Source organism: Ostrea edulis, chromosome 1 (assembly GCF_947568905.1).
Source record: "Ostrea edulis chromosome 1, xbOstEdul1.1, whole genome shotgun sequence".
NCBI classification, from domain to species: domain Eukaryota; kingdom Metazoa; phylum Mollusca; class Bivalvia; order Ostreida; family Ostreidae; genus Ostrea; species Ostrea edulis.
In genome coordinates, this window is record NC_079164.1 from 10,102,040 (window position 1) to 10,115,822 (window position 13,783).

At 37.7% G+C, this 13,783-nt stretch overlaps 1 protein-coding gene across 1 annotated transcript; it reads left to right on the forward strand.

The window, feature by feature from the left end:
* Positions 1–209: 209 nt before the first annotated feature.
* Positions 210–1,394, forward strand: LOC125664425 (uncharacterized). The gene is made up of 2 exons (XM_048897196.2): positions 210–594; positions 817–1,394. Exons 1-2 carry the CDS (start codon positions 210–212, stop codon positions 1,392–1,394), a joined length of 963 nt encoding a protein of 320 aa, XP_048753153.2.
* The last annotated feature ends 12,389 nt before the right edge of the window (positions 1,395–13,783 follow it).

The window sequence follows — 13,783 nt, forward strand, 5'->3', positions numbered from 1 at the left end:
TCTGAGTATGTCCTCCACTTCTCTTTATAGTTTCCATTTCCCTTGTTCATAAGCCTTTTGATTTTACAAAATGCTGACCGCCTCCTGATATTATTGCATTAAAAAATTCCGTTTTCCGTCCCGTTTGCAATTCCCCGTCTTAGCAACACCCCAAATGTATAGAGTTATCTTTAGACTTACTACATATCAATAATAATTTTTAGTAATACATGTGGATTGTGCGTCTAGTGCAGGGGATGTATGCCAATGCTCGTGGCTGTGTTCGTTTTGGTGATGGCTACAGTGAGGAGTTTGCTGTGAAGGTCGGAGTCCATCAGGGGTCAGTACTCAGCCCTCTGCTTTTCATCATCGTACTAGAGGCTCTTTCCCGCGAATTTCGCACCAGTGTTCCCTTGGAGGATCTGTATGCAGATGACCTGGTTATCATTACTGACTCGTTGGATGAATGTGTCAAGCGGCTCCTGATTTGGAAAGAAGCTATGGAAAGGAAAGGACTGAGAGTGAATGCGGGCAAAACCAAGATCATGACCCGTGGTACGGGTGTTGACCTACTTCAGGACTCGGGCAGCTTCCCATGTGCTGTCTGTCGTACAGGTATAGGCAGCAATAGTGTTTTCTGCAATGGCTGCAAGCACTGGGTGCACAAGAAATGCAGTAGGCTCATGTGCCTGTCTGTGGACCCTGATTTTAGATGTTCAAGATGCAGTTGAACGGCTCGCCCTCTTGACGGCAGGCCGCAGAGCGATGTCCAAGTTGGTCTGGACAAGTTGGAGGTTGTAGGCTCTTTCTGCTACCTCGGAGACATGCTTTTCGCAGCTGGTGGCTGTGACCTTGCAACCACTACGCGTGTGAAGACCGCTTGGAAGAAGTTCAAGGAGCTGCTACCAGTCCTGACATCACGCCACCTGTCGTGTAAGACCCGTGGTCGAGTGTATAACACCTGCGTACGGAGCGCTATGCTCCATGCCAGTGAGATCTGGGCACTGACCAAGCCAAATCTTCATCGCCTACTACGACAGATCTGTAACATCAAGCCTGAAGATATGGCCACTGTAGGTTCAACTGAATTGCTGGGGCGGCTTGGCATCGATTACCTCGACCTCATCTTAAGGGAAAGGAGACTCCGCTGGTATGGCCACGTTGTCAGATCCAGCAGTGCAGTCAAGTACGCTCTAAACCTACAAGTTCCTGGGAGACGTAGAGTTGGTCGGTCAATGCTATCATGGAGAAAGCTGACGGAGAAAGATCGTAGGGAATGGAAGCTCTCTACTGCCGACCCACAAGACCGGAAAAAATGGAGATATGAGGTGAGATCTGACATGCGTGCAGCTAGCCAGATATCTGGAAGGGGGCCCACTAGTGTGGAAATAACCCGTAATCCTGCACGGAAATAAAAAGGAACCGACAACAACAACACATGTATATATATCTTACCGAATTGCATTCATATAATATGGTATACTATTCATTTTTTCCCTATTATTGAAAGTACTCCCACCTCAGCAGTTAGAGATAAAATAAGAGGTTAAGAGCTCTGCTTTCAACTTTCTCAGACACTATTTTCTTCAAACAATGTAACCATGCCCAAAAGCGCATCCATCGCCGGCGACCCCACCCCTCGTTTAGTGTGTTTCCTCAAACCTCTGAGACTGTAACCCTTTGTTCTGAAATTTATGGATCCGAAACTAATTGCACATGGTATTTAATCAACTTCGGATATGTACTTTGTGCTTATTCACCCCCTTCCAACTTTTAAAACTTTGTATCAGTCAAGCCAAAAGCCTACATCAAAGGGGAGGCGAATTTTATTGATATGTGGTAACTTTCACAGGGGCCTAAGATACCATTTTTAATTATTATGATTAAAAGAGATCGGTTATACAATCTGTTTCGTTTCGGTAGGTTTCTTTTCGATGGATTTCGTTTCGTTTCGGTAGATTTCGTTTCGTTTCGCACTTTACAGGTACCCTTACAAACATCTGTTACTTTTCTTTTTCCACTTTTTGGTCTGGGCATTTGTTATTTTTAAAAATACGATATGATACTTGATAGTCTAGAGCATGTAGTATGAAGATTAAATGTCATTATTACGTATTTGATTGATTGATTAAATACTGTTTAACGTCCCTCTCGAGAATTTTTTACTCGTATGGAGACTTCACTATTGCCGGTGAAGGGCTGCAAAATTTAAGCTTATGCTAGGCACTTACGGCCTTTGAGCAGGGTGGGGATCTTTCTTGTGCCACACCTACTGTGACACGGGACCTCGGTTTTTGCGGTCTCATCCGAAGGACCGCCCCATTTAGTTGCCTCTCACGACAAGCAAGGGGAACGACGACCAATTCTAACCCGGATCCTATATGCAACACATATAAACAAATAACGAACTCTTTAATGAAACACTTCGTAAAGGAATATTCAACTAACCTATGAAAGGTGAAGATAACGAACAGTGATCAATCTCATAAATCCCATAAGCAATACAAAATAGACATCACAATCAACAGGTTTGATATTTTATTACAACATGAAAAATTTCAAATGAATATCATATTTTCACATTACCGAGTACCAGCTTTGATATTCGATAATCGGATGTTTCTACGAGTTTCCGGTCAAATAAGTTTGTTTGAATTTTTTTACGCCCCATTCGAGAATGTTTTTACTTAAGTTGATACGTCACAGCTCCAAGTAAAGTGCTTAGCGCTCAGGGCCATAGCAGTGAAGGTTCTTTATCGTGCCAACGCCTGTCGTGGGACGTGGGGTCCGTTTTTTTAAAGGCCATATTCAGATGCCAGCGACTGCCCAGCGTTTCGCGAAGGTACAGTCACTAAAATTGGTAAAGTTAGCTATTTGTAACTGGCTCTTAAACCGGGATATGTTGGCAACTTGTAACTGTTTACAATAAAAGAAAGAAGTTGGTTACCAGTAGCCAGCTACTTGAGACTGAAAAATAGCTTCTATTGATTAGCTACTTATAGTGAGAAAACCAAGCTACTAGTAGCCAGCTACTACAAGGAAGAAAGGCTATAATCACTGATAAGCCAGCTACAAGAAACAGGTACCTGAGTTTTAATATGATTATCTATCAGGTTTATTTAGATGGCGAAGAGTTATTTTCGTATCAGAATTTGCTTCAAATGAAATTCCGAACTACCTAACCTTTGCAGTGCAAAATACGAATAAACTTTCCAGCTGAGTGTGAAACCTTAAGTAGGTGGATACATGCTATATGGGAATATTCAATTCAGAGTAACATACCTAAAGAGGAGTAAATTCTACATCTAAAATGATGAGGTTATACGTTAAGTAGAAAACCATTAATTAACATCCAATTTGAATCTATAGTTGTCAAGAAAAAAATCTGCGTTTACATTTACGAAATAGTGAATTCATGGTTATATACACACTAAGAGGAATAGTTTTAACATCTCAGTTTGTCATCACTTTTTACATATCGTGCCTTGTGATATCACCTATCTATTAATTATGATGAAAAAAATCCCACCGTAACATTCTTTCTTTTGACAATCTGAAGTAGCGGAGTGCATCGAAGGAAAAAAAATTCCGAGTTATACTCATCTCAAGGAGTAATTTTGATATCTCAATTCTATGACATCAATTTTCGGATATCACGCTTAAGAAAATCAGCTACTCGTCAGACAAGGGTGATTTTGATATCTCAATATGACATCAACTGTCAGATATCTTAAGGAAATCACCTATTTATACATTTGATGAAAGTAACATTAGATTTCAAGTTTCTCTTAATATATAAGGATACTTTCCTTCAAGGGGTATAAGTAGCTGATTTCCTTAGCGTGAGGGGTATGTCCATAGTCTTACAAAGCTAAAATGAATCGATATCTCGATTCAATCTGTTCCCACGGACAACCAAATTCATTCCCTTGATATCACAGGCAATTATACCGCTTGGGTTCAAATTTACTATCAGAGACTACTGTGTGAAATCCCAGTAAATTTACTATCACAGACTGTTGTGTGAAATCCCAGTAAATTTACTATCACAGACTGCTGTGTGAAGGTCCCAGTAAATTTACTATCACATAGTACTGTGTGAAGGTCCCAGTAAATTTACTATCACAGATTACTGTGTGAAAGTCCCAGTAAATTTACTATCACAGACTTCTGTGTGAAAGTCCCAGTAAATTTACTATCACATAGTACTGTGTGAAGGTCCCAGTAAATTTACTATCACAGACTGCTGTGTGAAGGTCCCAGTAAATTTACTATCACAGACTACTGTGTGAAGGTCCCAGTAAATTTACTATCACAGACTGTTGTGTGAAATCCCAGTAAATTTACTATCACAGACTGCTGTGTGAAGGTCCCAGTAAATTTACTATCACAGACTGCTGTGTGAAGGTCCCAGTAAATTTACTATCACAGATTTCTGTGTGAAAGTCCCAGTAAATTTACTATCACAGACTACTGTGTGAAGGTCCCAGTAAATTTACTATCACAGACTGCTGTGTGAAGGTCCCAGTAAATTTACTATCACAGATTTCTGTGTGAAAGTCCCAGTAAATTTACTATCACAGACTACTGTGTGAAGGTCCCAGTAAATTTACTATCACAGACTGCTGTGTGAAGGTCCCAGTAAATTTCAAATAAAACAATCCCGTGAGGATCCGGGATAGAATAGGTCCTCAGTATACCCTTGTTTGTCGCAAGAGGCGACTAAATGGGGCGGTCCTTCGGATGAGACTGCAAAAACCGAGGTCCCGTGTCACAGCAGGTGTGGCACGATAAAGATCCCTCCCTGCTCAAAGGCCATAAGCGCCGAGCATAGGCCTAGTTTTTGCAGCCCTTCGCCGGCAGTGAAATGACATATTCTCAAAAGGGACGTTAAACAATATTCAATCAATCAAATAAAACATATAGACCTATAGGCATTTTGTTAAATTGATTTCTACATATCTTGGAAAGTACGCCGAATTTCGGATCGAACTTTGGTAGTAATGTTGATTGGTTACATCTGAATATTATAGTATATCAGAATGCGGAGTACATTTTTACACCGTTTGGTTTATTATTTTGTCATCGGCGAACTTGGGTACCATATATTTGAAATAGAGTTCTATACCTTGTGAATTCGAACCGAAGCGATATGTGTGCCTGTGCTTGATATAATACTGTGTTTCCTTGTATTTTTAAAACTAATGTCAAGAATCGTGGCGAACAATGGGTAAAACGTTGTTACAAAGACATGCTTATATTTCTTTATGTTATAGATAGGCAAAATAATCTGATTATATTTTTACTAAAGGAAGCAGTAAATTGAATTCAAACCAGTACCTGCAACTAGACAAAAATGTAGTTTGTCTGAAATCCTGTTGGACTCCGGCCTCAAGATCATAAACTGAGAATAGACTTAAATCTAAATTTCAAATCTAGCCAACTTTTGAAATAATTTTCATAAACAAATAAAATTTTCAGACTATGTTTGCATTGAATTTTCTTAATAAACCACATATTTTTTAAACATCTGTGCTAGATGAATCTTAAGATGTAAGGGATCAAAATTTTGACTTAAGTCTATTCTCAGTTTATGGTCTTGGGGCCGGAAGTCGTACAGACTACAAGAATTTGTAAATCGGACAACGGTGTACGTAGCTGCAGAACTGTAGCTCTCTGAAAAAATATTTTGACATAACAGAGAGCTACAGAGCCACCCCTTATAAAAACCTTCGATTTACGGCGCACAAAAAGCTGCGCACGGTTGAGGCCTTATATCGTTGTATTCTTGAGTTGCTGTCTCATAAATTTAATATCAAAAAATTCTTAACATATTTTCCTACTATACTTGTGTCTAAACATATCTTCAAATATTCATTAAAGCCCCATACGACCTGAAAACTCCCAGCTTCAAATGATTTCGTTTGTTGACGTAGCCATGTTAGGTAGCCGGTCAATTCGTACCCTGTTGCTGTTAGTATCTATTAATAAAATTCGTTATATGTTATGTATTCGCTCTTCATTTATTATCAATAGGAATAATTTATAGAAATTAAAAAAATAAAGTTTTTCTAATGGTAAAATAAGCTCTTGATTCATGAAAATGCTACTAAAGTCCTTAACACTCGTGTGGCAGGGATGGAGACCGGACCAGACTAATGAAAGCCGCATTGCCGTGAGTTTAGCTATTTGAATAATTATTATTTAAAGGCACTGGGGTGATATATTATTTAAAATATTTAGCTAAAATATTTGTGGGGATATTAGTTCACATCTAGACGTTATTGTGCAAGTATGGAAATTAACCAGGATTCGAATTGACCGGCTACCTAACATGGCTACGTCAACAAATGAAATCATTTGAAGCTGGGAGTTTTCAGGTCGTATGGGGCTTTAATGAATATTTGAAGGTATGTTTAGACACAAGTATAGTAGGAAAATATGTTAAGAATTTTTTGATATTAAATTTATGAGACAGCAACTCAAGAATACAACGATATAAGGCCTCAACCGTGCGCAGCTTTTTGTGCGCCGTAAATCGAAGGTTTTTATAAGGGGTGGCTCTGTAGCTCTCTGTTATGTCAAAATATTTTTTCAGAGAGCTACAGTTCTGCAGCTACGGTGTACGATGAACTTAGCTGACATCCCATGCACATACAAATATCTCATTTTGGCTCAAAAACACATTAAGTAAAGAAACAAAACTAGCGAATCTCCTGTTAAAACTGAGTAATAATGCTATAAACCAATACGCGAGCGAGATTGCTTGGGTTCAACAACGTCTCCGATATCCTTAACAATTGCGGACTTTCAAACATTTGCCAAAATAACGCAAGTAATCAAAACTGGCCAAAGTCAAACTTATTTTACTCGATCAATCGAAGCAAAAGTGGAATTCTGATATTGAAACGCTATCAAAAACTATAAAATGTATAAAGATGAATTAAAATTCGATAAATATTTCAATATCCTACCCAGAAAAGATGCCACAATCTCTTGTAAATTTCGAACCTGTACTCATCACTTGCCTATTAAAAGTAGATCCTGGCGAAACTAGCCCAGAGAAAGAAGACTTTGTAATAAATGTGATTTAAATGAAATTGGTGATGAATTCCACTACACGTTTAATTGCAAGTCTCTGATTGATGTAAGGACTGAAACAAGTACGTTTCAAAAATATTATTACATTTAAAACTATAATGAATTCAAACAAGCAGTCTTTTCTAAGAAAACTGTGTTCCTTTATAAGAAATATTAATTTATGCTCCCCGACCCAATGACTACTCGAATCTAAAACTACATATGTTGCCAATCTCCATACTCATGCATGCCTTGAAACATTTAATTATTTATTACCATCATTTTTACGTGAAATGCTAAATCTCTGTGTACAATTGTGTAACTGTGACGAGAAATAAATTCAGTTCAGACAAGTTGATCGGACAGCAGATAAAAAAGATCCGGGGTCTAGAGATAGAATTTAGAATTTGTTAGGAAAACTCGGATAAGGATATATAAAGCGCGACAACTTCATTCCATTCACCGTCTAGTAAACACTTTTCTGAAAAGGCGTACTGCCTACATACCCCCCCCCCCTCTCTTTCTCTCTCTCTCTTGTTAATGGGAATTAATGGCGTTATACACAAAATTCCATTGAAATTTAAAATACTAAGGCAATATCCCCCTTTTCCTTTTTTAATGGGAGGGCGGGTGTATCGGGAAGAAAATTCCCACGTGACCACTCCACTGAAATCACACCTTATATAATTATATACTTAGGGCAGTTATGTTCAATTAGTTTAAACAATATTTATTCGTAAATAATTCGATAATAATGTTTACAAACAATGTCTTATACATGAAATAGATTGAGAAACAAGCCAAAAGGCTTATATTAATCTCGTTCATTTAAGAGTTCATAGCTATTTCTGTGCTTCCTACACACACACACATACGCGCACGCACGCACGCGCACACGCACGCCTCCTTCATCATTGTACATAATGATGATAGCACGGAATATATAAGGTTTATCTAAAAGATTTATCCAAATCAATTCATTTATTCACTTATAAATCCACACCACTGCTACGTGAGGTATAAACAAATATATACATATATAAACTAAGGATACAGGTAAGGGTCACACAATATACAGGTATGTATTGAAAATAAATATATACATATATTGAGGTGTAAGTACGTTAGTTCACGATGAGCAGACGGCACTTAAAAAAATTAACAAACTTTGCCATTAATTTTAGATATACCACATTGTTTGTTATCATTAACTCGTTAAACCTAATAACGTTGGGGTTGTTACAAAATCTTTTAAGATATATTTTTCTGTAGTTTGGGGAAAAAATGTACATTCCATGATATAATGAAATTCATCACCAATACTATTGCAATCACACATTGCGCATGTCCTTAAGCTTTTTTCAATATCATTCCATCTACCAGTTTCTATAGGAAGATGATGATTACAAGTTCGCAATTTTGTTAATGTGATCTTTAACTATCTAGGCAAATTCAGCGGATAATTTTCTAGACCAAATTTGTTTTTAAAATTCTATAATTTTTACATTTTGGTGAGTCGTTAATAACACTATTCCATTCTTGTACATATTGGTATTTTAGTGCTTCTTTAACATAAGACTTTAGCCAGTTAAGGCTATGAAATGTTTGCTTTATCCATATATATGACAATCTACAAGGATTAATTAAGTATATCCTGTATACATTTTATCCATGGGTTTAGAAAGAAACAAAAGAATATGTGAATTATGTAACCTTAATTGTGTAGAAAATGAATTTCATTTCCTCACTGATTGTCCATTCTATGTTGAAGAGAGAAATATGTTTTTAATGGTATATATAAACTCAACAAAAATTTTATCTATCTAACAAATAAGGACAAATTTACTTGGTTGACGATTAATGAAGATAAACCAGTAATTGTCAAATTGAGTGAATATTTAGTGCAAACTTTCAGAAAAAGAAGTGATGCTTTAAAACTGCAAAAATCATTATAGTTTATTATTCATATATTGGTATAATACTGATACTGTCCATTTACTTGTATATATACATGATTAGCAATTCATATATGTATGTACTTGTTTCACCAACATGTTGCATCCACATGCAGTTTGCAGTCTATGTAACCTGTAGTTAATGTTGTAAACTTTCTTTCTTTTTTGAATTTTCTTCTTTATAAACTGTCTTACTGTTATGCATGCCCTCTGGGCCCAAAATTGGAATAAACTTATATTATCTTATCTTATACATCCATAAAACACTTGTAAATTAGCAATATATTACATCAGTAAGTTTATTTTCATGGGCTGTTACAATTTTTAACGAAACATAACCATTCTTATTTGAACATTAATTGACCATGGATTTCTACCACTTTCTCCATATACCATACAATCCACAACGTGGTGCTTTTCTTATAATCACCCAAAAGAACCGGGGAATGGCCGCTCTCAATTTGTTGTTTTGGCCATCGTTTTTCGATTAAAGGAGGAGGGTACAATTCTTTATCCTCTATTCCTTTCTAGATCTGCCACCGTAAAGACCATCCGTCACTGTAAAGATCCGCCACCGTGAAGATCATCAGCCACTGCAAAGACCCGCCACCGTGAAGATAATCCGTCCCTGTAAAGATCCGACACCGTAAAGATCATCAGCCATTATAAAGATCCGCCACCGTGAACAGGCACTGACTTTATTTGAAGTGGCCATCGCTGAAAATGTAGCCATGCGTTCTAATAAGGTAAAACAGTCCGACCTTTGTGTGCTATGTTCATCTGAATGCTACGTGTGATTACATTTTTCAAAGAACAAAATGAAAAAGAAAGAGCAGGACAAAGCCGTACATCAGGTACAGGTGTACTCCGGAGAAGACGACATGCACTCAACAGCTGGAAACTTCAGATGCGTACAATTCTGTGTATCCGTTTGAATCATACGTTTATAGTGCTTATCAGAATGTAGACCTCGCCCTAATACATGACGGAAGTCCTGATACATGTCCATAGATATGACTAAAGCCCTGATTCAAATTCTACATCCTTACACACACCGCGCTGTCATCGACTCCGATACGATTTTTCTTACTTCTCATTTAATTTAATTATATATCAGAATCACATAGCGTCATTCCCTAATAAGATTTTATGCTTTATTAAATATTTCCCGGACATTACATATACTTGATGATGTGTTAATACCCAGTCGAGTAGTACAATAATTCTGACCAATTTTAACTTTTAGACACGTCAGCAGATTAGGCCCATGATTTCCTCGTAAGAAACATGCAAAGTAGCCTTCGGTCATGTGTCCATGAACTTGAAAGAGTGGTTCGGAAAAACGCCTCAAAATCCTAATATATCATTTCAATGCATTTCCTTGGATCGGAGTCAAGCATAAAAGCTCTTTTTTGTTAGAACTTTTCCATGGCCAGTGAACTCGACATAGAGTTTAGAAAGCTCGGTCATCGCTCGCCATGCACAAGGGATATTAACATGTCGATGTACATCTCTGTCCATATGTGTCACGTGATCGTTCACTTCAGACTTCATGAATACTTTAGTAAGCCCAGGTTCCACGACAATAAAATGAGAAGAGGCTTTCTTGAGTCCAAATTTCAAACTGATCTAATCCATCAAATTTTAATATTTATGAGAGAATGAACTTTATGTTGAGATTCAATCTTGAATATGGTTAAGAATGTCAATAAAATAAGGTAGTGCCACTTTAAGTCAAGGTCAAATAATCACGGAGCCAATGCGGCATGAACAGGTCAGGCATAAAAAACGGTACGCCTAATTGCTGTGTGTAGGTGAAACGTCGGAACGGATCACACTTTGGTGCGCTGAAATACATCAAATTAATATATGATGCACCTTAACGGACCACACTTTGATATGTTTAAACGGATCAGACTATGGGGAACCTAAACGGATAACACGTTGGTGTGTCAAACGGTCCCCACTATGTTACACACAAACAGATCACACTATGGTGTGTCAAAAAACGTATCACACTATGATGTGTATAAGCGGATCAGACTGTGATGTGTATAAGCGGATCGCCCTATGATGTGTATAAGCGGATCACACTATGATGTGTATAAGCGGATCACACTATGGTGTGTATAAGCGGATCGCCCTATGATGTGTATAAGCGGATCACACTATGATGTGTATAAGCGGATCACACTATGGTGTGTATAAGCGGATTACACTAATACGTGTATAAGCGGATCAGACTATGGTGTGTATAAGCGGATCACACTATGATGCGTATAAGCGGATCATACTATGATGTGTATAAGCGGATCACACTATGGTGTGAATAAGAGGAATAAATTATGGTGTGTATAAGCGGATCATACTATGATGTGTATAAGCGGATCACACCATGATGTGTATAAGTGGTTCAGACTATGGTGTGTATAAGCGGATCACACTATGATGTGTATAAGCGGATCACACTATGGTGTGTGTAAGCGGACTACACTAATACGTGTATAAGCGGATCAGACTGTGGTGTGTATAAGCGGATCACACTATGATGTGTATAAGCAGATCATACTATGATGTGTATAAGCGGATCACACTATGGTGTGAATAAGAGGATCACACTATGGTGTGTATAAGCGGATCATACTATGATGTGTATAAGCGGATCATACTATGATGTGTATAAGCGGATCATACTATGATGTGTATAAGCGGATCACACTATGGTGTGAATAAAAGGATCAGACTATTCTAGGTATAAGCGGATCACAATATGGTTTGTATAAGCGGATCACACTATGATGTGTATAAGCGGATCACACTATGATGTGTATAAGCGGATCACGCAGTGGTGTGAATAAGCGGATCACACTTTGGTAGGTATAAGCGGATCACACCATGATGTGAATAAGCGGATCATACTATGGTGTGTATAAGCGGATCACACTATGATGTGTATAAGCGGATCACGCAGTGGTGTGAATAAGAGGATCACACTTTGGTAGCTATAAGCAGATCACACTATGATGTGTATAAGCGGATCACACTATCATGTGTATAAGCGGATCACACAATGGTGTGAATAACGGACCACACTGTTGTAGGTATAAGCGGATTACGCTATGATGTGTATAAGCGGATCACACTATGGTGTGTATAAGCGGATCACACAATGATGTGTATAAGCGGATCACACTATGGTAAGTATAAGCGGATCATACTATGATTTGTATAAGCGCATCACACTATGGTAAGTATAAGCGGATCACACTATGATTTGTATAAGCGGATCACACTATGGTTTGTATAAGCGGATCATACTATGATGTGTATACGCGGATCAAACTATGATGTGTATAAAAACGGGTCACACTATGGTGCAGATAGTCATTTGATATTTGTCACATTGCTTTGCCATAACAAGTTACAGATCAAGTTCAAATTTCGTCTCGGTCCATTAATTTTTCACTAAGTTATGGCCATTGGACATAGAAAAATAGCATGAATTGTCAGTTTCCGTAACTTTTTTGTGCTTACAGATCTTCATTTGATATTCAGTACATGCAAGGTGAAGATAACGAACAGTGATCAATCTCATAACTCCTACAAGCAATACAAAATAGATAGTTGGGCAAACACGGACCCCTGGACCCACCAGAGGTGGGATCAGGTGCCTAGGAGGAGTAAGCATCCCCTGTTGACCGGTCACACCCGCTGTGAGCCCTATATCATGATCATGATAATTTCTTTGGCATAACAAGTTACAGATCAATTTTGAAGTTTCCTGGTTTAGTCTTTGTACCTGAATAGTAGTTCATTTCCAACCATTCATATCCTGGTTTCCCAATCTTCCCTTTTACCATAACCTACATAATGAACTTTGAATATTGTTGCGGCCCAATAATTTTTGTCTCCGGTAAGGGACTGTGTATTGCTATACAATACTCTCAGAATGCTTGTTTCAAAATGCTACTCATGTTAGTATTTTTCCCAACTATGTGAATGCAAGAATGAAAAGCTATATATATTTTTTAAAGTTAAGATATTTCACACGGTAAGGTCGAAAATGTCCAAATTTTTACAGAAATTTCACACACAAAGGGTGCAGTCGAGAACATTGAGACTTGGTACACATATTTCCATCAGTGAGGGTGTGGTGGACAATGTACAGACTTCCCCGTGGAGATCACTGATAGCAGTATATCGTTTGTAGGTCTCCCCGTGGAGATCACTGATGGCAGTATATCGTTTGTAGGTCTGTGTGTTCAGTATTGTGTACAAAATTTAAGCTGCATCCCTTACATAACTTTTATCTAAATTACAAGAATGAAGAAATATTGAGGTCATGTGAGCTAGACGGGCAGTTTGACTTCTTTGCACTAAAAATTCAAATCTTAGCTTTTATTCAAATTGTTGAATAAATCAGCGAGTTTGAAATGCAAACATCCCCCTACCCCGAATTTGTCATGACTAATTAATAAGGTTTGATTACCCAAATGGATATTAATTTAATTATTATTTTTCAAGCGACATTTTTTATACGATATATAGCAATTAAGTATAATTTCATTACTAATTATATTTTTCGCAAAACTTTTCCAAAATCAACAGTATGAAAACGTGCGACTTGTAAAACACTTTACGCTACCATTCCTCACGATGAATTAAATACTAGGCTTTTTCACATCATAGAGAGCTGAAAGGTGAATATAACGAACAGTGATCAATCTCATAACTCCTATAAGCAATACAAAATAGAGAGTTGGGCAAAC